The sequence below is a fragment of the Plectrocnemia conspersa genome, unplaced genomic scaffold (genome assembly GCF_051122295.1).
Source record: "Plectrocnemia conspersa isolate PC_06_02 unplaced genomic scaffold, ASM5112229v1 ptg000007l, whole genome shotgun sequence".
NCBI lineage: Eukaryota > Metazoa > Arthropoda > Insecta > Trichoptera > Polycentropodidae > Plectrocnemia > Plectrocnemia conspersa.
Window position 1 is genome coordinate 8257562 of NW_028277171.1, and position 24087 is coordinate 8281648.

At 32.3% G+C, this 24087-nt stretch overlaps 4 protein-coding genes across 6 annotated transcripts; 2 read left to right on the forward strand and 2 right to left on the reverse strand.

Annotated features, from left to right (window-relative positions):
• Positions 1-935: 935 nt before the first annotated feature.
• tamo (PUB and ZnF_RBZ domain-containing protein tamozhennic) lies at positions 936-6059 on the reverse strand. Of its 2 annotated transcripts, none has more exons than XM_088188614.1 (6): positions 5883-6059; positions 5417-5579; positions 3693-3892; positions 3276-3615; positions 1823-3214; positions 936-1747 (listed from the first exon to the last, which is right to left on the reverse strand). In XM_088188614.1, exons 2-6 carry the CDS (start codon positions 5565-5567, stop codon positions 1359-1361), a joined length of 2472 nt encoding a protein of 823 aa, XP_088044740.1. In that variant the 5' UTR covers positions 5568-5579; positions 5883-6059; the 3' UTR covers positions 936-1358. The 2 variants fall into 2 exon arrangements, with proteins under 2 accessions (XP_088044740.1, XP_088044739.1); XM_088188613.1 differs by having other exon boundaries at positions 1208-1747; positions 5769-5953.
• A 1580-nt stretch (positions 6060-7639) lies between these two features.
• Positions 7640-9880, forward strand: LOC148233835 (E3 ubiquitin-protein ligase TRAIP-like). The gene is made up of 8 exons (XM_088188588.1): positions 7640-8005; positions 8076-8291; positions 8365-8523; positions 8593-8694; positions 8766-8879; positions 8951-9164; positions 9229-9345; positions 9412-9880. The coding sequence occupies exons 1-8, from the start codon at positions 7893-7895 to the stop codon at positions 9622-9624; spliced, it is 1248 nt and encodes a 415-aa protein (XP_088044714.1). The 5' UTR covers positions 7640-7892; the 3' UTR covers positions 9625-9880.
• A 1479-nt stretch (positions 9881-11359) lies between these two features.
• On the forward strand, positions 11360-19248 carry IKKepsilon (I-kappaB kinase epsilon). The gene is made up of 7 exons (XM_088188580.1): positions 11360-12447; positions 12509-12644; positions 12758-12924; positions 16593-16814; positions 16884-17122; positions 18049-18379; positions 18449-19248. Exons 1-7 carry the CDS (start codon positions 11473-11475, stop codon positions 18710-18712), a joined length of 2334 nt encoding a protein of 777 aa, XP_088044706.1. The 5' UTR covers positions 11360-11472; the 3' UTR covers positions 18713-19248.
• A 207-nt stretch (positions 19249-19455) lies between these two features.
• On the reverse strand, positions 19456-22978 carry LOC148233837 (protein VAC14 homolog). 2 transcript variants are annotated; one of them, XM_088188582.1, is made up of 15 exons: positions 22852-22978; positions 22616-22723; positions 22404-22554; positions 22104-22334; positions 21823-22040; positions 21645-21765; positions 21314-21437; positions 21032-21246; positions 20831-20963; positions 20642-20753; positions 20404-20578; positions 20224-20342; positions 20064-20143; positions 19847-20000; positions 19456-19715 (listed from the first exon to the last, which is right to left on the reverse strand). In XM_088188582.1, exons 2-15 carry the CDS (start codon positions 22714-22716, stop codon positions 19568-19570), a joined length of 2082 nt encoding a protein of 693 aa, XP_088044708.1. In that variant the 5' UTR covers positions 22717-22723; positions 22852-22978; the 3' UTR covers positions 19456-19567. The 2 variants fall into 2 exon arrangements, with proteins under 2 accessions (XP_088044708.1, XP_088044707.1); XM_088188581.1 differs by having other exon boundaries at positions 21032-21252.
• Positions 22979-24087: the final 1109 nt, after the last annotated feature.

The window sequence follows — 24087 nt, forward strand, 5'->3', positions numbered from 1 at the left end:
AACAATCATTCGTTCAACATCCTCTACAAGGTACTGAGTAAAACTAAACGATTAATATTATCAAAAAATCACCAATTCCTCTCATCTGTGTGGAACATTGATCTCTTGCTTTTTTCCTTCAATAAATAACATTTTTATGTACATATTTACAGAATACTACAAACAAGCAGTCTAAGCTTTCATAAATAGATTATTTTTCATCAGACACGTTTACAGGTACCATCTATATTATAATAAAGTATGATCACATTCATACGTTGGAGAATTTACTAAAATTCTATCATTGAAACAAAATATTAGTTTTTAAACATTAAAAAAAACAATTTTATGTAATATATGCTCAATGGTGGATTATGAAAACTGATTTTTTATGAAATATATTTCATTGAAAACATAAATTATTTAACATTCATAATCCACTAAAAAATATGTTAAAAATTGTATCACTTGAAACTCAATTTAGCGTATTTTTTAGTAATAATATTATCATGTGCATTTATTTATATATGTATATAATATATACGAACATTGTTCATTTTATAATTAGTAAATTTGTTTATAAAAAATATACATAATATATTAAAGAAATTATAATCTTTATAATAGAAATTAAGTAATTTAAATTGATATATATTTTGTATACAATAGAATAATCATGATCACATTATATGAGGATGAGTCAAATGAAAATCTTAGAGTGCAATAAAAATAAAACTGTAAATTGGCAGCAATGTTACAGCTTGAAAAATGGTAGTACGAATCAGGAGTGCAACACGAAAGCATAGCAGTACCTTAAAATAACCGCCACAATTGCAACATACACTATTGAAATTCATCGTCAAATGAGAGTTCAGTATAGTGATACACGTCTGGCAATCCAGCAAATGTATGAATGGACTAGAAAGTTCAGAAACGGCACAAGTTTTATAACATAATTTTCTCAATCACGGGTTGTAATGATTCAAGAACTTCACATCTTTAGACCAAAGGTTTTCATTTGACTTCCCCTCGTTAAAATTTGTTCATCACGCTAAAGATTCTGCTCTTTTAAAACTTTCATAAATTCTTATTAGAATAAACAATGAACGTACATAAAGGTGATTCACAAATGTTGCTAAATGATATATTTTATAATCTTGGAAACTAATTTGTGATTAAATATTTAATATTCTCATTTAAAAAGAATGGAGATATTCACATTTATTTTTGCAGCAATATTTGTGTATCACCTTTACAATTAACAATACATAATACCATTATGTTTGTTTGTTATATTAGTATATATTTACACACAATACACATCATTAGCTTATTACCCTTTTCAGTTTCAACCGGAAAAATAAGAAATATAATCATATTTAAATATAGGTAGGTGAGTGCTTTAAGCTTGTGTCGCATGCCGCACAAACGACAGCATCTCTTTGATTAACGAGGGTGCAGGCTGGACATTCTTTACCGCCACTTGTCAACGGCAAAGCTTCCACGCCGACCTGCTTTGACTTTCCGCATATTTCGCACGCCTTCTTACTACCGCTGTTCAGATAAGTGCACGTTCCGCACTCCCACTTACCGTCGGAGAACTGCTTCGAGCAATTTGACGGCTCCTTCGAACTCTTGCGGCTATCTTGAGCGATGACTTCGAAGTCGTTGAGTGCGACTACGAGCCGAGTTTGCAATCCGGCATCTACTGTATCGGAACTGCTTGTGTTATATTGATTAGATTGTGAAGCATGATGACTAGAACCGTCTAAAAAAATAAAATAAAATTACCATACCAGAAACTAATGGCACTAATACAAAACGGTCAAAAATTAAAACGTACTGTGTAAACTATGATTTTCTTTATTACTTCCGTTGCCTGTTTGATGGTCAGCGTTCGTCTTCTTCGATCTCTTATCTTCCGAACTCAAACACTTGACGACGCTCTTTTTGCTCTTTCGACTATCACCGTTTCCGTTCACAAAAACCTCTTTATCAATCTCTTTTTTAATCTTGTGATCTTCCTTTGAAATGAGTCTAGTCTTATCCGTCACTTTTTGAATGACACTTGTGTCCCTCATCATTTCGACCGACATATCGTACGAATTAGATTTCCGCTTTTCGCGCTCGTCTGCCAAAATCTGTCGCTTCATATTAGCCTTAGCCACTTTGGCTTCTGTCTCTTGCTTGATTCTCATGAGCGTCTCGTTCACTTTGGCCGTCCTGAACAATTCTTCGTCTGAGTTCTTCTCTAAAGACATAGCTCTGAGAGCGTCTTCCAAATCCATCGTCGTCTGTTGATACTTTTTAACATCTCTATTATTAACGCGACCCAGGGTTTTAGATTCGTGCGACGGAGACGGAACATTGGCGACGTCGCACAGGTCCTTCGAATATCCTTGACTCTCCAAATTTCTGAATACGTAATCCCAGCTTTCAAAAGTACCCATTCCGTCTTCCTTGGCTTTGCTCAACGAAGGTTGAGTGTCCGATCTCGGTATGACAGGTCTATCGTTTGAATTTGAAACCGATTTGGGCGCACTGTTCCTCCTTGCGTTTTCGTGATTCTCAATCTCGTGTTTCGTTTGCATAGTTTTATAACCGTTTCTAGAATAATCTTTAGAGCTTGCTGATCCGTCGTCATTATTATAAAAATAATGATTATGTTTCATATGGTTATTCTCAACTGGGCAACAGTGCGGCTTATTATTTAGATATGGCGGAGTGTCTAATTCTATCAAACGTCCGGTCGGTACGTTAGGATAATACGAGGTTTGCGGTACGTTCGGATAATGATATCCGTTCATGAGCGGTAACGTCGACTGAGGATAAGAAGAATACTGAGGCAATACGTAAGGATTGCCAGGCATCGGATTACAATAATAACCGTTCATCTGAGGAGTGTACATTTGCTGCACGTTATAACCGTTAACATGATTCATATTATTCGCCATCGGATTTGAACAATATTGTGTTTGATTTTCACGACTGCTTAACATCATGTAGTTATTTGGTTGAGCTTCTGGAGCCTTCACTGGTAAAAGATTAACGTCGTAATTATTTATATAAATCCCGCTATTGACTGGTTGAACATTCTGAATCGAATGTCCGTTGCTGTGTACTGCATGACCGTTCATTTGTGAAGGGTGATTGTTAGACAATGAAGGTCTCGATACGCTATCTTTTATGTTATACTGAGCGTTCGTTACAGGATATTTAACATTGCAATACATATCTAAAAAAAAAGATAAATAATTATTCAAATAAAATAAGATATTAAATCGATAGAAGCTAACCTTCGCTAATTCTTTGCATATGAAGTAGCATCGTTACGGCGTGTTCTACATCTCCGACGTAAGTTTCTCTGCAACGGAGAATTTCCAGCCAACTACATGTTCCTCCCCGCATCGATACTTCTTCCCATATTTGAGTCATTATCTGACATTCTACATAAGCTATTAGGGAATCGCGCGAAACTGCTGCTACTTGATCGGGACACACGGGTCCGTCCAAGACGAATATATTGGCAGATTTATTTTCTTTCAGATTACATTTATATCCCATCGCACAGAGCATCGCCACAGCACCGCATAAACCAGATCCTTCAACTTCATGTTTATAAAATCCACTAAACAACTGAAAAATTAATATGAAATTACATTTTAAATTAATTTATCTATATATATATTTTAATTAAATAAATTAACGCTTACTTTAATTGTTGTGTATTCTTTGCGCCAAGGTTGTGAAATAAGGTTGCCAGCATAGCGTGCTATAGCCGCCCATCCGCGAGCTAAACTATACCCACTAAAGTCGGGATTGGATAGAGCGGAGTGAGATAACACCTCTCCAGTTTCTTGCAAGAAGAATTTACTTTCATGCGGCACCAAACATAAATAATCCATAATGTAACCTGTAAATAAAATATTAAAAAATAAATTACTATCGGCTACTGCTGATAACGCATGTGAATAATATTGTATTAAATCAGGCAATAATACGATCAATGTTTTGTTATTAAATCGGAATTCACAAACAGACTACGTGCACATGTAAACAAGTCTTTGAGATGCTTACTATTGATTAGGGATATCGGTCATTTAGTTTGCTCAAATTGTTCACTATATCCTAAGTCTCGGGTTTTTCAAATTCCGGGAATCGAGACAAATTATCTTTGACTTAATTATTTTTCATTCGAATCATAGAAAAAAATAATGTAAGAACTTATCAATCAATAAAGTGGTATTTTGGCGACTCGGAACAGCTATTTAAATGGGAACAAGTACTTATTGTGAAATATTTTTCAATACGCGAATGTTTGATTTATTCCAAATATGAGCAAGATCAATCAAAGATTTCTTAATGAAATTCCTCAATTTTAAAAATCTTTCGATCATCAGAACTAAGGAATTCCACCTTAACATAACATCTAAACATAAATTAGGTTAGATACTAAATTTATTTTTCACGTATTTTTGTAAAATTGCATTTTTCATGGGACCTTTTCGAATAATTTTATAATTTTACGAGTTGCATTTAGGGCGTTATTGAAGCTCGGTTTCAAAAGTAGTTTTTCATTTGGAATTTCTGTACTTTTATTATTTTTCAAGTCACTTTACTGATTATCTTGGTCATCGTTGTAGTTGTCCTCTTCGTCAGAAATTTTATCTGTATGACATTCATCCTCTTTTCGGTATAAACGTTTATCGATGAAACGCTAGATGAACTGCATGATTTATGTATAGTCGATTTTCGACCGGACTCTCATGTCATGATAAATAATAGGTAAAAAGCTTAAATTTTGTGATTAAATAAATCGGACCAAGTGGATTCAATAAACTTTTGAAATCTTTCAAAAAACCAGTGCATATCAGTGACTTTAATAAATGTTTTAGCTACATTTTTTATATCGGAACATCGTCACATATAAACACATGTGACAAAAGAGTGAATATGAACGAATACATGATGAATGAATAGTAAGACAAATGGGCGAATGTATTCGGTATTCGAACAATCATATTGGGGGGGGGCAATAAAATCATATATTTCAAGTATTGAAATATTAGTCTGATTTGAAAATATAATAAAAAAAAATTTAAAACGAATTAATAACAAATGCCCTCTAACCATCAGTATTTTTCTTGTCAGGGTGCAAAGGACGGGACATCGAGACGAATATATGAATTAAATAAAAATACAAATTTAAGGATGATTATTGAACGAAAATGCTACCACCGGTGTTGATCCTTCTGAATCATTGGTTGATAAAAATATTTGTTACGGGATCACCAACAAATAATATAAAATGATGCCTAGTAAACTTAATAAACAAAATTAACCAAACTGATAATAAAACAAGCCATAATAGCAAATGTAGATCCATAGGTATATTACATCGTTATCTGACATATAGATAGAAGTTATAAATATATACCTTCCAGCTTTTTCCTCTGCTCCAGCTTCTCCGGACTGTCGTCCGTCTCCAAATAGCTGAAATGCGTATTGTCTATCTGCTTCCATAGCTCCGGGAGCTTCTCTCTGATCGCATAGCTGGTCATTCCGGTCGCCATTTCGAGTTGGTTCATTCACATGCATATCTGAAAACAAAAGAATTTCGGGTCAGATAACAGACCTCGGAACGAAGTTTGATAAGGAAACGCGCGACGCGGTCGATAACGTCGACGCGAAGCGAAAAGGGGTCCGACCCCGGAAGTTTATAAATAAATTGCAGCGGCGACCATCTGATTATGGCGAACCGTCGGACGGTAGGTTAGTGTGTTACATACGAAAATAGGCCGTCTCGAAATAAGTCGCGCGTTTCCGGAAGCGCCATCGAGAGGGCGGCCGCCCCGGGGAGCGAGCGACGATCGAGGAATTGCGACAAAACGAGCGATACGCACAATCGAAGGCGAAAACCTTCCGCGGCGCATCTTCTTGCTGGTGTATTTTGACACATCGACGACGGCGAACCTGGCGGCGGAAACGACAACTAGCGACCTTCCGAAGTGTGCGTGAAACGACGGCACTTCCCTCTTGCGATACCTAACGACAGCTAATTTGCGCTCGACAGCTGTTACAGTGAATATTTAACCCGCTGACTGCGTACTACAGTATAAATACATATCGTCTTTTTTGTCAATCATATTTCGAAAAGTTTTCATCAAACACAATTTTTATGGGTTTGGAGACACCTCCGAAAAAAAATGTTTTTTCTTTCTTTCAAAGTGCTATAGCGTGAAAACGTTGTCTCTCGTACTAACACTTAACAGAAATAAATGAAATTGTACAAAATAAATTAAAACACCAGTATTATTTTATTTTTTTCAATTGCGCAATATGTTCGAAAAACAGTAATTTACAAAAAAATGCAAGTTTCATTGTGCAGCTCTGCCAGAATAAAACGACTCAGAATACACACCCTATCCAACCATCCATTTCAAGTAATTTACTTATGAGAGCTTGAAACAAATAATTATCTTGATCTTAAAATCATACTTACCTCTATGGTTCAACATTAATATTGCATTAACGACCATAAATATGTTTTTATAGCAAATTAAACATCGCGGTATTTATCAGACGACCTACTTCAAGTTGTTAATCCACTAATTGCACGCAATGCGTTCTTTGCACGCCCTAAAATGCACTGTTGGTTATAATCGTTGATGAAAGAGAACACATTCGAGAGCTTGGACTTAGGAGAATTTAAAAAGCACGACAATCCGCCTCTAAATGAAAAAACTATTAGAAACTTTGTGCTATCTAAGATAAACTTTGAAGCTATCGAATACACTGAAATTATTGACTAGAATACTTCAATGTTGTATCTTCCCCCAACGCTATAAAAAGTAGATATGTGATGGTGATATTAAATCACTCATCAATTCCGACACTAAGACCATCAGAGATATTAAAGTTTCTCTGGCACACTCAGGCAGTCGAGAGATGTGTCAAACTTGTTACCGAAACCTCAATTAAAGTATATAGACATGCAGTCGGAGATATTAAGACTACTTAAGATCGATTATGCCTGATTTATCCCAAAAGTCAAACTTTAAACTTATATACATTGAGAAAAAACAGTAGAAGTAATAGTGAACCACTGAACGCAACTATTTTTATGTAAATAGTTATAAAATATAATTTAAATAAAACACCTCTACCTTGGATCGTTGGTTGGGTAAGGTATGGGTAGAACTCGAAGTGCAGCCACCTTCTCGTGGTGCATTCTAGATCGTTTGGTTCTGACAAAACGGGTGAAGAGCAGCACAATGAAACTTGTATGAAAAATGTTAATTCTCATTTTTACACATTACACGACCGGAAAAAATTAAAATAATAGTGGTGTTTCAAATTATTTATCTTTGTTAAACTATAAAATAAGAATAACAAACTATAGGGTGTTGATTGTAGAATTTTAAGTAATATTAATTAATTAGGAAAAATGTTAAATTTCGTCAATTTCTATAAAATTTTAATACGATGCGATATCAACCGATATAAATGACCTGGATTTCCCATCCTCTAATTTGAATAGATTTTTTTAAATAGATTACAATTATAAATCACATAATGACGAAGTAACTTTTCAAAATCTTATTTAAATTATTGTTTTTTTTTTTATTTTAGCTCCTAAGATATTTCATGGTCAAAATTTATTGCTTTATGACTTATGTCATTCCGACGGCTACAACGTTCCGAAAACTCGACGAATACAAGTTTTTGTGGTTTAACCGCTTTTATAAAAAACGACATTCAGATTAAACAACTTTTTGTTATTAGTTAAAATATTCTTTTAATCAAGATAAAATTTGTCAATGTTTATTGTTAATAAAACGAATAGTAAAGGCTTTCGTCTTTAGAGAAACTGCAGCAAATAAATATATTTTATTTTACGACAATCGGAAAATATGAACGGTTGTTGCTCTATATGTAGTGAATTGTTTAACGCGTCAGATGAAATTCACGCCACACCTTGTGGACATGTGTTTCACCACTTATGCATTTTGCAATGGTTTGAAAGGTATCAGTGTGATTAAAAAACATAATTTTATCTCGTAAATTGTCGCTATATTATTAATAAAATATTTTAGATCCAAATCATGTCCTAGATGTCGAAAATCATCGACTGAGAGGTCTTTACTTCGGATATATTTCGATTTTAGCAACACTGAAGGCATAATACTGGACGCTGGCGCCCTGCAGGCCAAATTAGATTCTGTAGAGTTCGATTTGAAACAAAAACAGAGAGATATGGAGAAATATATCGAAGAAAAATTAACTATTGAAACGTTGTATAAAGAATCTGAGTATGAATTTTTATTATTTATTTAATTTTTTATGTTTTATGAATGTTAATTGATATATTATTTTAAATTATAGAGCTAATGTGATAAATTTAAAAGAAAAAATGAAAGAGAAATCGACTGCCATTCGAGTTTTAAGCGAGCGATTAAATTTTATGAAAAAGAGTGCCGAAGATATATCTAAATTGGAAAAAGACAATAGAAATTTGATGTTAAAATTAGATAACTTCAAAAGGTATTGTTTATTGTAATAGACAAATAGACGATGAACGTAGGAGTTGTATTAATGTACTTTGTAATTTAGTTTACAAGATGTTATTACCGGTTCGACGGCCGAAGTTGAATCTTTGTTGAAAGATACGCCTAATTCTGAACAGCTTTGTACTTATATTGTCATGCTTAAAAAGTAATTATTCTTACTTTACATATAGCTTTATTTTAATTTACAACGGTATATTCATAATTCACTGTTTAAAGGTCTATTATTCAAACGGACGGAAAGAAAAAACTTTTACAAGAAAAAGTAAGATCACTACAGCGTGAAGTTCATGAAATTAATTCAGTTAAAAATGAACTACAATCGAAAGTTAAGTAAGTATTATATTGTTCTAAACACGGTGATTACATAAAGTTAATTTTAATGAGTTTGTTTTATTATAAAGCTTACTGGAGTCTTCAGCGATACATTTTGAAGATAAGTATAGAACTATCGAAAAGGAGATAGTGAGGATGAAAAGTGAAAAAACTCATGAAAATTCCGTTGATATAATTAATGAAACTGTGTGTAATTCGCCAGAAAATGTGAAAAAAGCAATAGGTAAAAATAAAGGCATAGAAGAGAAGAAAGATCAGCCAAAATCTTCAATCATCAAAGAGGTTAGTTTTCTGAAATTAATAGTTCTAATGTTATTATTGTGTTGATACTGACAATATTGTTTAGCCAAGTATTCCACATTCTTCATCGCCATACTTATCTTTAAAGCAAAACAGTAACTTTATGAGTAATATTCAACGAAAAGTACAACTTTCAAATAAAAGCAAAGCTGTTGATTCATCGGTAATTTTATTTAAAATATGTTCATATAAGGATTAAATAATTATGGTTTATATTGTGTAATTTTAGAGTTTTTATATATTAAAGAAAATAAAAAGCAGTGAAAATCTCGAAGCGGCAACTTCAAATATTTTCAATGGAATGGCACAGAAAAGAAAAGAATTAGAAACAGCGTACGACGGTCTCGGTGGTCATTTTAAGCCAGATGTTTTTCCGAGCTCTTCAAAATCTATAAATAATCCTTTAGATCCGAAGAAAAAGCGAAAAACATTCTTTCATTGAAATAATCAGTATTATTAAAAAATAACGAAACTAAATAATTTAATATTTATTTGAATTTATTGTAAATTAAAACAACTTAAATAAAAGTTTTGATATCAACATAAGTTTATTTTTTTCTGTTACTCATTTAAAATATTATCTTGTCAAATTTAATTACATAAGCATTGAAATAAACAAATCGAGTCAAAGGTTGTATTAGGCGAAAAAGTAATGTAATGTCCTTTATATTGGAATTAAAAATATGATCTCTAACAAATCTATTTTATTTTATTTTTTGTAATAATTGATACATTTTAAGCAATTATCACTTTAAAAATATTTTGATCGTAGTAGTGATTGAAATTCTGATCTTTAATGATCTACCTTAAGGAAAAGTGAATAAACTATAGAGTAGTGAAAATACCACTGTTTTCTATGTTAAGAATAGTGAATACCGTGTCGCATGATGGGTTGTAAAATATTATCATAAATTATTTATTAATACTTTTAGTGTAAAAAACTACTAATTAATCAATAATACAACACTGATTTTTTACACTTATTGTATAATACAATTTCAATAAAATAATAAATAGATGTACACTACCGGTCAAAATCTTAAGACTAAACAATTTTTTGATGATATTCTTAATATTAATTAAAAAAAAAACATTATGTTGTTATTTAAACAACAAAAAATGTGGCCGAAGTACCTCTCTGTGTATGTTAATGAGCAAAATTGTCGCATATGGGGAGAGGAAAATTCTCAATGTGATTCAAGAAAGAATATTACATGCCCAAAATGTGACTGGTGGTGGACCATTGTGGTCAGGCGGCGTTATTGGACCTTATTTTTTAAAAACGATGCAGGTCGAACTGTAACAGTTAATGGTGAGCGCTATAAGCGCATGATAGCCGTTTTTGCCAATAAATCTATGATATTGACGTAAGACACGAGGTTTCAACAAGACAGCACAACTTGCCACACATCGGGTGCAATGTTGAATGTTTTGCGTGAAATTTCAAATCACATTATTTCACGTTTTCATGCGATTTAACGCCGTTAATTTTTTGCTGAGATTACTTTGAGAATTGACTACGCTGACAAAACCGAAACGTCGGAGCACTAAAAAACCAGCATCCGCCAAGTTATAGCAGAGATACCGCCCAAAATGTACAAAAAAGTAAACAAAATTTACATCGAAAGGATCAGCTGCTGCAAAAGGGCTATTTAATTGAAATAGTATTTTATATTTATGAAATATATCAGACGTTTGATTAATAATAAATTGACTATAAGACAATAAAAATTTAACTTGCAATCAAATGTTATTTCTAAATTCTAAAAAATCCTGAAGTGTTATTAGAATGTTGTATGTAATCATATAGCAATAAATAAATACAGTCATGTAGGGCTATTTCATATTAATTCGGTAAATATATAAATATTTTAGAGCAACGCGATAGTAATATATAAAATTAACATATACATTAAATTCGATTGTTAAAATTTGAAGCTTTTGAGAATCTCTAGATATCATCTACTATTATTTATTATTTAGCCTATTTTTTTCTTAGTTATTCCGTATTCATAATTCTCATTTTGTGTCGAAATTTACAGTTTCGGAGAATAATAAGCAATAAAAAATGAATCTAATTAATTTGAAAAGCACTGAAATAGACATATAAATTATGTAGTAATACACTAACTTCTTAAATTTGTTTTGGTAATTCGTAATTTGGTTCATTATGCCCAAGTCGATTTTTTTTAATGGCAACACTGATCAGTTGTCAATTTGACATGTTTTGGGTACTGTATATGCGTTGTCTGTCAAAATTACACTTTGTATGAGTTTATATTATTAAAAAATGGCGTTTTTACGCGGTTCAGCCAACTATGTGTGGTGCACGACGAGCGTTTTGGGTAAAGGAGCCACCGGAGCCGTTTTCCAAGGAGTCAACAAAAACGACGGAGAACCAGTGGCCGTGAAAATTTTCAATCAGCTGAGTCATATGCGCCCTCACGATGTCCAAATGCGCGAGTTCGAAGTGCTCAGACGAGTTAATCATGAAAACATCGTCAAATTGCTCGCCATCGAAGACGATCAAGAGGGTCGAGGCAAAGTGATCGTGATGGAACTGTGCACCGGCGGCAGTCTGTTTAACATTCTAGACGACCCGGAAAATACTTACGGCCTCCCCGAAAAAGAATTCCTTTTGGTAGTCGAGCATCTAACGGCCGGCATGAAACATTTGCGGGACAACAATCTAGTGCATAGAGACTTAAAACCGGGTAACATAATGAAGTTTATTAACGACGACGGTACCACAGTCTACAAGTTGACTGACTTCGGAGCCGCTAGAGAATTGAAAGAGGATCAAGAGTTTATGTCGCTTTATGGCACTGAAGAATATTTACATCCCGATATGTACGAAAGAGCAGTCTTGAGACGACCCGCTGGTAAATCTTTCGGAGCGACTGTAGACTTGTGGTCTATCGGTGTCACCCTATATCACGTGGCGACTGGTAATTTGCCGTTTCGACCTTTTGGCGGACGAAAGAATAAAGAAACAATGTATTATATTACAACTAGAAAAGCTTCAGGAGTCATATCGGGTACGCAAACAACGGAAAATGGACATATCGACTGGTGCAAAGAGTTGCCAATGCATTGCCAACTAGGTGCCGGACTAAAGAAAATTATAACACCCTTATTAGCTGGATTGTTAGAAGTCGATCAGAATAAAATATGGAGCTTTGAAAGATTTTTTTCAGAAGTACAGGAGAGACTTAATACGATTCCCATTCATATATTCCACATTAATAGGATAAGTTTAATTAAGGTATGTGTGTATTTTTTTTTATTATGTAAATAAAACATATTAACAAATTTTTTCTTTATAGGTTTTCTTAAAAGTAGACGATTGCTTAAAAACTCTACAGCAACATATCAGAGAACAAACGGATATATTGCCACATAACCAAATTCTTCTTTATAGAGATCAATTCTTGACAATGGTAGTTGAAGAATCTACACCAGGTAATAAATGCAAATTTTGGATGTAAGATAAACAGACTAAATGCAATTTTTAGTGAAAGTTTTATTAAATTACACATATTTCATATGCAAATAAAAAAAAACAATAATTCTAGGAAAAAAATATCCCAAAACTACTGAAGACGATCCACTTATGTTATTTTCTAAGAACTCTACTGCTGGCACCACTTGTACAATCAGCTTAAGTCCTGAACCTGAAATACCCAAATTTCCAGTTTTTCCAAACAATATATCATTTGAAAATGATGCGAGTCAAGCAAAGGTATGTTTTTTTAATTTACAGGTGTGACAAAAACTAATATTTCTTCTCCTTTATATTTATATCCTTCATAGACGATGTTTCTTGTTTAACCCTTTAGGCTGCAGACCAAAGATCTATCGTTGTTTCTGGTAACAACGAGAAATGTTAACAACGATCATTGTTGACGTCATAATGCTCGATAGGGTAAATGAATTTGAGAACTGGCTATAGCATCAGTGGTGTGAAACATCTTTTTCTTATATGCTTAATTGTATTATTGTGTAGCATGGACCAATAGATAAGTGACTAGGAAAGCTTATAAATGAAATGCCAACCATTTTGTTATCTAGTAACTAGATAACAAAATGGTTGGCTAGAGTAACAAAAATATTAACTAGATTCTAGTTAATATTTTTGTATAAAAAAATTAAATTACATTACAAAATATAAAAAAATAAAATAAAACTTTAAATTTTACACCAGTAGACTAAAATATTTGGTCTTATGGTTAATCCCATTTTCATTATTATGGCTACAAAGGCTTTAACTTCTCCTTCTACTGTCGGACACCGTTGCTTTTCGATATATTTGAATCGATATATTGTTGATCATATTGATTACTTTCAATGGCAATTAACTGCCATTCATTAATAAAAAATAAATTAAAGAATACTATTGGCAATACGTCAGTCGATAGTGGATGTATTGAACCTGGAAGTTTTTCAAAAGGTGGTAAATGAGCAATATAATATAATTTCTTGCTAGATTTCGAAACATAAAATTCACAGCAAATGGTTAATTACACTAGTTTACAAATAAAATTTTTTTGCACAATGACATTTAACTTTTATTTTTTATGTAAAATTGCACGCTAAATCTATAAATGAAGTCTAAAATAAACAAGTAGAACAGTTTTTGAGATATTGCTAAATTTCCGTATTTTTCATTCTGAAAAAAAGTGTTTTTACTTTCAAATATTTCCAGTTCGAGTTGCCCGATTGCAAAGTATTTTAAATAAAATTAAATGTAGTTGAATTTCCTATTTACCGTCTATACACTTTCCAGCTTATCGGTTTAGGCGCTATTTATGAATATATTCACGATTTTGGATCATTTTTAGCGAAATTTAAGGATTTTGATTGTACAGTAAAACCTCGGTATAATGGACTTGTACAGGTGAGAAGGTGTCCGTTAAACCCGAAAGCCTGTTAGGTTTTCCGAATGTGTTTTTTTAGTAAGAAAATAAATAGCATAATACAATGTCTGAAGTTTCCATAAATATATTGAAAATAAAATTTTCTATAAAATTAGATAAATAAACAAACATTTTTAGAAAATAAACTTTATTTGTATGTAATAAAGTTAAACGTTTGACGTGATAATTGTGGACAGATCATTGTTTACAAGTGGTGACATTTGGATTTAATCATGTATACCATTAACAGGATGTTTTTATCAATTTTCACATTTGACCGGATATTTTGTACATTATATCCGAAGTCTGTTTTATTTTCGAGGCCATGGAACTAGGGTTCTCAATTATTCATATTTTTGAACTATTCGAATATTGAATAAAAAATGTATTTAAATATTCGAATATATTCGTATTTTTTTTTCGGTTTTTACCGATTTTAATTTATTTTACCAATTAGTGTAATTAATTGCCTGTAAAATATTATTTAATTAAAAAAATATTGGTTAATAATAATTATTTTAATTAATCATTAATTAATATCACAATCGCTAAAGGTTTTCAATTTTATAAAATACGCATAACACAGTGCTGTACGAATTACTGATCAGTGAGGGTGTCAAAACGAAAATGCTTAATTTCAGCATTTTTAAATTACCAGAAGGAAAATCAGCTCCAATTAAATTAATTCAGCAAAATTGGTGAAACATTTTAAATGCATACAATAGCTAATAATGTTTGGAACGAATTTGATATACATAAAGATCGGATCCGTATCGGTGTTTGTTTTGTGTGGATTTGTATATAAATTTAATAACTATAAATAATATAACTGCGATTGAATTATTGAATTGATTGGAATAAAATATTTGCATCTTGAAACAATAAATACAAAAACATAACACAAACGCACACCTGTTTTTGAGGTAAGCGTTAAACAATAATAAAGAGTGAGCCTTTCCAACATTTTGTTTCGTTTAACGAACGAATTCTGCGAATTTCGGTCATAGTTGATACGGCCAATAAAACCATTTTTTTTTTTAGAGAAGGTCTCATTGTCTCGCATTTTGAAACAAAATAAAGTAGCATAAAGGATCATGGATTTTGGAACGGCACTAGTCACTCGGGTATATTGAGAGAGTATACAAATATACAAATTGTTAAGATTTTATTCAAAATTCATTTGAGTAGTAAAAACGAATATTCGATTGAAAACCCTACATGGAACGTCGCTATCAAGGATTTTGGGACAAAGCGTTGATGGGTGACTTTTATTGGTTTCTCCCTCGAGAAACTGACAATATACACAAAAGGCAGGGAAAATCGAACTTCAAAGTAATTTTTAATACCATTTGAAATTTATATTGAATAATATTATATATTATTATATTTATTGAAATAAAGTTATGATAATCATAAAAATGGGTAAAAATTTAATTTCTCTACTTTTACTCAAATGCTTGACTTCTATATTTTCCAACTGATTTTGATAAACAGCCTCTTATTTTATTTGTAATAGATCAGGCTTCAACATCCAATAAAGAAACTGAGACTATTTTATTTTTCTTTGTGTAATTGCCAGTAAATCAAAATTTAATTATAAAATACTTTGCAATCTGGCAACTAGAACCGGAAATATTTGCAATTAATTAAAAAACTTTTTTCAGAATAAAAAATACGGAAATTTAACAATATCTCCAAAACTGTTTTACTTTCTTCATTTTTGACTTAGTTTTCGGATTCAATGCACAATTTTATATAAGAAATGACTGTCAAATGTCATGGGTTAAAATCGCTGTAAACTAGTGTTATTTTCATCTACCAACCCCAATATGTAGCTATCTTGGATAATCCTCTCATGACAATACGATATAATTTACCATAAGAAAAGCTTTCCTCTTACGTTAATTCCTTTCACTTAAAGCGACTGTCCTTGCAAATTACTAATTGTCATTGTGAAGGCAAGGTAAATTGGGAATTGAAGCCGCTTGAAGCGAAATGACAAATTGCTATGTGTCAATAAAATTATGGAAATAATCACATAAACACTCTTCGAATGTGGCAGTCAGGATTGTTATCTCAATTACACAATGATACAAAACCATTTCGATCCATCTAGATAAATTACTAAATTGCATAAAAATATATCAGCTCACTGGAATCTGCTATTCTTGGATTCCGTTAAAAGTATACAAATACGAACTTCTACGTGGACTAATTAGGAAGATCCATGTACGTAGAATACTAGCTGTTATTTCGAAAATAACTGACCTTCCGAATCGAGAACTTTAAAATACACATTCTTACATATAGACCAACCACAGTCCATTACAAAATTCTTCAGCAGCATAATACTACCTACATATTTTTTTTATAAATTATTAACCTAGAAATTTTCAGAAACATTCATCAAAATTAGTAGTGTAATTTGCGTATTTTTTTTGTAAATCTCTATGTGTTATATTACAAATATTATAAATAAAATTATTATTTGCAGGTGGCGTGTAGCGTAGGTCATGCGATTAAACGCAGAGTAGAATGTCTTTCGCACGGTTGCTTTTTAATAGGCGAATGTGTGACTCGATGGGTCGGAGCTTTGCAAAGATCATTGGGAGGATTAGCAGCGAGGGCGTCGTCTCTGGCAGTTCTAGCGGCTCGTTTGACAGACACAGCCAGAGCTCTCGATTCAGTGACACAAGCTACACAACAAATTAAAACAGTATGAATCTTACCATCGATACAAAAATTCACTTACAAACAAATATATAACAAAATATCACTCTTCTAGTTGACGACTTCTAGATCTTTGGATGAAAGTGTACCAGTTAATAATTCAAGTAAGTGGGTGCAAGAAATACAGTTATTGAGCGATGAAATGTCTGCTGGATGGAACGCGGCTGTCGGTCAATTACACGCTAGGCATGTTATGGGCAATACGCTGTTAGTTGAGTGGAAGCAAGCTTCGACTGATATAAAATGTCCTCACGAACACAGATTACCGCAAAGAGCCAAATCTTTAATAGACAAGTAAGTATTTGTATTTAACTTGATTAATAATTTATAACGTATGATGGATATAAGTGTAGTTAGTTAGATAATAACAATAAAATCTTTTCTGAAAATTGCTAACTTACACCAAGGATGTCATTTTGGAGGGAGGGCACGTGGGGGCAGTTACCCCCCCCCTTGAATTCGGCCAGAAAAATTTTACACTAGCAGTTAAAATTTAACAAACAGTGTATTTATGTGGTCTCACTCCCATATTTTTACCTCTATAGTTGTTATTCTCTTTTTGTTTGTCGACTGTGGCTATTACAATCGTTGACATTTATTGTTATGCTATAAACCCAATTTTAACTAATTTTACTTATCTACATATGTTATTTACAAATCCATATATGATAGTTTAAATATTATTAATAGTAGCAGGGCCGTCATGAGCTTTTGTTCCAAAATTTTGCGGGGGCCGAAAAATTACATTTTAGACGCCCTTATTTGAAATTTCCTTTTTCTTGAAATTAGCCTTTTCAAAACCTTCTCTTCTGTATCTTAAAGAAAACAGTTAATTCGCTTAAATACTAAATAAATTTTTAACCAATCCAAACACGATTGAAAATTGAAAAAATCGACAAAATTTATTATTTGTTGAGTGAAATATATTATCTGGTGGTAACAAATAGTTATAGAAGTATTGTTTATTGTGTTCTAATATGACGATTTCTCTTGAGGGCATGCTTATAAGGCGCTTTCTAATGGAATAGTATGTAGGATCTTGCAAAACAGACTCAAAACCTAAAAATTACCATATCTTGTATACAAACAAATGTTATTGCCATACTTTGGACTGTTTCTAACACATATGAAAATTTAAAGCACAACCAATTATAATACTATATATATAGGATTCTTGAACAGTTCTAGTACAAACTAAATAAATTATTAATTTTCAACAGATTGCGTGATTCTTGGCAACATCTAGTAAGAGACCGTACAGCAAGAAATTTGACGTACAATGATGAACAATTTCATACGTTAGAAAGAGTCAAAGTGACCGAGACGGGTAGAGCTGCTCGTGCACTTTTGGATAAAGAATGTACCCCTTGTGCTTATGCAATGGCAGAAGCTCTAGAAGACTGGTATAAGGTCGCCCAAACTGTCTATCTTCAATCTCAGATCTTAGACAAAGATCTAGCCGGAGCCGATCTTAAACTAAGAGCTTTAGGTGCTAGGATGAAAGACGGCGTTAACAATATGAAAGATCAGTTAGATTTAGCCGTCAAACAGGTGAGATTCATGTTTAAAATAAACAAAAATAGTTCAGTAGCTCTAATTGAATATTGCGATTAATTTCAGGTGACAAATTTAAAGAAAGACATGTTGAAACACACAGAGATTGAAAAGACGAATAGTGCTAAACAAGAAAAGACTAACAAGACATTCGAAGAATCAATGGCTGTCAATAGCGAACTGAAAAACATGTTGATTTTGCAAAACGATCTTGCTAGTATATTAAACGAAAATTCAGAATTAATCAAGGATATGTATACACATCCGAATCTCAGTAAATGTAAAGACGTCAAATGTTTGTGTTATATTCCTGATAGTTGTCAAATGTGATATAATTTAAAACCGAGTATTCCAGTGCTGTTCTCTTACTAGTTAAGATAGTACATTTATTATTGATCTTATTATATGAATTTTTTTAGGAAAAATGCAATTTTCAATATATAAAATTCCAACTTCTTAATAATGACAACTCATAAGTTTTGCAAAAGTATTATATTGTAACTATTATAGAAAGGTATTCATCATATTCTTTCTTCAAGTTAAGTCTGGGTTGTGGTTATAAATTCTAATAATGTTAATTCTATCTGAAAGTTTATTATATATATAAAAAAACGAGAGATAATTATGTGTTTATTACTAATTAAAATTTTACATTTGTCGCTGTGTATCGATCTCTGAAATTTTATACGTTAATGTAGAATCTTTAGCGGTAGTTTAGATTCAAATAGCGTGTTTACACAATCATGTTTTTAATAAACAATACTTTCAGAAGGAAAGTTACGTCTGAAGGTACCTCCATTATTTTCTGGCCATTTTGGCCCTAGCTAAATTTTAAGTGTATTTGAAATATATTAATTAAAAGAAAATTATATGAAATATATTTATTTTGTATTGTTATATTATATATTATGATTATTAATAATGTCCATCTTTATACAATAAATAAATATAATATTTAATCAATATTATTTTATGTAAAATAGAAATAAGCGTTGATGAAATATTCTTATTATAGCTCATATTTTTATAACAAATACCGATGAATTAAACGATAACTGAGATAATAAAAAAGATTTTTAATTGTAAATAATATTTTATTTAAACTATGAAATTTATAAACAATTAATAATATAATGTATGGTATATTTTTTAAATTGATTATGATAATACAACTTCATAAAAATATCATGAAAGCTTTGGTTCTGTCGGCAACATCAGTTTTTTTCTCGGCGCCAGCTTAAAGTGACGGTGTTTCTTTTGAATGTCTATAAAGTGCTTCAGCAACTCGTCAAAGTTCTGCACGTGCTTCACAGGAAAGTTCAAAGTCGGATCTCTGTGAAACGAATAACATAATTAAATACAACTCTTATTATGTACCAGTTAAAAATAATGTATGATGTTACATTTCGAATTACTAAATTCATGCTTCACACGTGTATCTGTATGTTTTTTTAACTTTAATACCTGACAGAAATTGGTTCGAGTTGTTCTGGAACGCTTTGTAGACGTTTTCTTAAAATATGGAATGCTTCAGTTTGCGGCAGTAGCATTAAAAGTCCGTAAAGAGCGCTACGTAAAGCTTTGGCGTCCTTTCCCGTGAGAAGCTCCAAACGCATGTCTTAAAAAAATTAAATTAAACTAGCAATCAAACTACGTTGTAATTCAACAATACACGACTTACATGCGAAAATCGGAGATTCTATCAACTGAATTAATTTATCTATGTCTGTCAAAAACTCGATGGTTATCTCTAGTGTGCCACTATATTTTAGATATAATATAAGGATAAATAAGCTGTTTTAGAATAACTTAAAAATATTATTAATGTACAAAAAGGATACAATAATTCTATCAGTTTATTGCAATGCATGTAATTATGAGTTAGAAGACAGAGCGCTAACAAAGCGACTGGATTATGACTCCAGCATTTGTATAAGCAAACGAAGAGTTTTGACGTATCCTAAAAAATAAAATATAGTAAAACATAGTACTTCTTATTTCGAATATTAGCTGTTTATTACTTCAGATGTTGAATCTTTAAGACGATTTCTTAAGTCGTACAATTCAGCAGACGTAAGCAGTATCATATTTAATGTTTCCACCATTGTGGCGGCAAACTTTAGGTTTTTCTCTTCTAACAATATCTCTGACATTGTTCTATAAATATCTTCAGCATTCAATAATACGCATAATTGCCTATAAGTAAGAAAAATAAATGTCAAAGATTGAATATTAAAGGTATATTATTTATATAGGCACCTTATAATAAATGAACTTCGATCATCCAATAATTTCATATCACAGCTGAACAATGTAAGCAAACTCAATAGGAACTTTCTATAATATGGACTATCAAAGACGTCGGATAGTTCTGTCGATAAAATATAATTACAATTCAGTATTTAATATAAAGTATTGATAACATAAAGCATTTATTATTATTTATACCTTGATTATTAGCGCTTTGAGGTGTGGAGCATATTTCAGGAAGTACAGCAAGACTCTGTCTCACAACATCGTCCGACGGATCAGACAAACATCCCAATAAAGCATCAAAGATTTGCTCTGTATGTGTAAACATCTTAATAGACAAAAACAATGAGGTTTTCAAGTGGATTATTTAAAAATCGACAAACATTTAGTTATTACCTTAGTTGGTATTTTATTATAAAGATGCAAGATCCATCGCAAAACTGCAACTTTTGTTTGTACAGAGTTGTGATGCAAGAGTTGGTTTAGAACCTCAACCGTGGACGGCAAGTCAATTTGATCGTATAACGTTTCCGACTGATTCTGATCGCCAGACTCTAGTATGATCAGTTTCATCACGCTGTAGTTCACGGTGAGTGCAGTCTCTTTTATATCTGAAACTGCATTGTACAAAGAACGGATAGTATACATTGAAACAAGTATATTAGTCGAATAGATTACTTTTCCGAGATTCGTCATTGTACGATAGACACGGCAGGACTGCCGTTAATATACCGGATAAATATGGTAACATTTGAACGCCGGAGAGTAGCACAAATTCTTTTATCCAAGTTATTGCTGTGAACTAAAAATGTACACATACATAATAAATAAAAGAAAAGAAACTTTGTACACGATGAACTGAAGCAAGTTTATGCGACCTTGTATATATCTGATTATGAAAACTACTAATCGAAACGTTATTCTTTATACTTTAATTAACTTTCTAAAAAACATCTATTTTAAATTTCTAACTTTCCCCAGTTCACGTTACTATTAAATCGATACTTACTTGCAACACTTCATCAGTGGACTGTGCATGGACAATTAAAATATTAATCATGCTCGGGAATTGAACACGAGATGGATTACTCTTAATACTTTGAAGAAACACTCCCAGTTGTGCACCACACCTTAATAAATATATATTTAAAAAACTTTACAAATAAACGCTAATATATCTGACTTACATAGTTTTAATTTCAACCATTGGATCATCCATTATCTTAAACAATCCGTCGAGTATCTCTGGCAAAAATATAATGAGATCAATATCAGGCACAGAATCCAACACTGACACCCAAGAAATGATAAATTGCCGGGTAAAACTATTTTTGGCATATATTCTCTCGCGCAAAAGCGGCACAAATGCGCACAAATCAAAAGATGCACTTTCAGTAACGATATCCTAAAATTAAGAATGAACATTGTAGCATTATGATAATTAAAAACAAATTATATCATATTCTACCTTGATTAACCGATCTAATGGTTCTAGTGCACCTTTAACACTAGTCTCAGGATCAGTAGCCGTTTTACTGAGTGCGTTGAATATATCGGTAAACTGTATAAGTATACCTCCTCTCATAACTTTGGCTAAGTTATATAAAGCTTCGCAGGCGTAATATCGCACTCTGCTATCGGGGTCGGAGAAACAAGCCAAGATCGGAGGTAGCAAGTCAGGTATAAATTGCGAGCAATCCTTCGGAAATTAAATTAAATATGAATACATAATGCTGTCTTTTTTACTGTATTACAAATAAAATCATACAGGTCCCAAAGCCACTGCTACAGCTGCTAATCCTAGCATGCTACCTTTCCTCACGTTGGAATTCTGCGCCGTTGCAAACTCCTGTCCCAATACTCTTAACATTTTTTTTATTTGATTGGTGTTGTTGGCGGCTTTAAAGTCGCGAATCATTCTAAATAAAAAAATTGATAATTTAACATCAATATTTAATCATAACGCTTAAAATAAATTACTTTTCAATTTCAACAGCGGCCGCTTTATTCTTGTCGTATATTTTATCCGTAAGTGCTCTCACGCACGCAGCGCTGAGTGGTCCATATTCATGATTCGCCATATTAACGCTGTGTGTAAAAACATTAAAAGCGAAATTAATAAACCTAATATACCAATAGCACTGTAGCTTCAACAAAAATAAATTAGCATTCGGCTTGAGCAAAGAACGCGTTATAATAGTGTACTAAATATGTACCGTTTATATGTGAATCGTTTTAATAATTATTACAAAATTTACGAAATTATTAATACGATAACCACATCCTGTCAATTTCCAGTAACACATAGACAACTGTCATGTGAGTGTTGCCATTGTATAATATAACAAAAAAGGCAACGGCGGTATTGGGAGCTTTTTCACGTCTCGAACAAAAATAAGAAGTTTAAAAGACTATAAGCAATATAAAATCTAGTTAAAAACCTATTTTTTCTAAATATATTAACTAAAAATAAAAACTACATTAGAGTAAATAAATATTTCAATATTTATGTACATTTTTATAAAACGTACAGGATCGATCAGAAGAACAGGAAGTAAAGTGGAAGTAATTTAGTCGACTCGGCCAGCTTCGAGCACTTCCGAACATTGTCGGTAAAGGGACCGGAGTCGAGCGCGAGCGGTGAGATACTTCCCCTTTCGCTCTCTCGCGTATTAAGTGATGACAGTGAGAGAGATAATGATATGGTGTTTCGCAAACTGAGATAGAACGAGTAGCTCGATTCAATTTCAGTATGCGCGTAGGCGTCCTATGGTTAACACGCACGTTGAGCTCTGCATCGTGGTCACGTGGTCAAGTTATAATACCACATGCTTATCGGAGACTTCAACAGACTCTTACTGACATCTTTGAATATTTTAGGGCACCAAAAGAGATTAGTTATATTTTTGATATTATATTCTTCTAACAGATATCGTTATTATATTTTTTTCATATAAAATTAAATAATTAAAAAATATTTATTGGTACTTGATTTTGTTAAAAAAAATCGTTTCAAATATCCTTACGTATTTTCCTAGATCGGTTTATATAAATGTCACACCATAACGAATTCTTATTTAGAACCGATGGCGACAAATTCTAGGATAGTCACAGATGCAGTGTTCGTATTCTAAAGTATCATTTTTATGCCTTATGGCATTTTACAAAAGCCGACAAAGATTTTGCGTAAATTAAATATTTACGACCGAAAAGTTTTCACTGATATTGTATTGGTGAGTGCCCACACACACTTTTATAAATATTAGTAGCGTAATTTTAATAATATGACAGTTTAAAAATTGCGATTATTTGGCACATTTTTTGATCACACGCAAATATGCCGGCTGCCGCCGTTCGGACGGCATATGAAATTTGCGACAGTGTGGTCGCTTACTCGAAGTCGTAGGTCTCGGCCGACTTCAGTTGTAGCTTCGGTTCGGTTAACTTTCAGA

Excerpts from the sequence above, each read along its gene's own strand:
- LOC148233837 (XM_088188581.1), bottom strand. The coding sequence starts at position 22,716 with ATGGCGAATCATGAATATGGACCACTCAGCGCTGCGTGCGTGAGAGCA. Across the intron at positions 21,438-21,644 it reads CCACTGATGAAGTGTTGCAA|TTCACAGCAATAACTTGGAT; the intron begins GTAAGTATCGAT and ends GTACATTTTTAG. Across the intron at positions 20,343-20,403 it reads TTAAAGATTCAACATCTGAA|GATACGTCAAAACTCTTCGT; the intron begins GTAATAAACAGC and ends TTTATTTTTTAG.
- LOC148233835 (XM_088188588.1), top strand. The coding sequence starts at position 7,893 with ATGAACGGTTGTTGCTCTATATGTAGTGAATTGTTTAACGCGTCAGAT. Across the intron at positions 8,006-8,075 it reads ATTTTGCAATGGTTTGAAAG|ATCCAAATCATGTCCTAGAT; the intron begins GTATCAGTGTGA and ends AAAATATTTTAG. Across the intron at positions 8,880-8,950 it reads GAACTACAATCGAAAGTTAA|CTTACTGGAGTCTTCAGCGA; the intron begins GTAAGTATTATA and ends TTTATTATAAAG.
- tamo (XM_088188614.1), bottom strand. The coding sequence starts at position 5,567 with ATGAACCAACTCGAAATGGCGACCGGAATGACCAGCTATGCGATCAGA. Across the intron at positions 3,893-5,416 it reads GCAGAGGAAAAAGCTGGAAG|GTTACATTATGGATTATTTA; the intron begins GTATATATTTAT and ends TTTTATTTACAG. Across the intron at positions 3,616-3,692 it reads AAGAATACACAACAATTAAA|TTGTTTAGTGGATTTTATAA; the intron begins GTAAGCGTTAAT and ends TTAATTTTTCAG.
- IKKepsilon (XM_088188580.1), top strand. The coding sequence starts at position 11,473 with ATGGCGTTTTTACGCGGTTCAGCCAACTATGTGTGGTGCACGACGAGC. Across the intron at positions 12,645-12,757 it reads AGTTGAAGAATCTACACCAG|GAAAAAAATATCCCAAAACT; the intron begins GTAATAAATGCA and ends CAATAATTCTAG. Across the intron at positions 17,123-18,048 it reads GCCAAATCTTTAATAGACAA|ATTGCGTGATTCTTGGCAAC; the intron begins GTAAGTATTTGT and ends AATTTTCAACAG.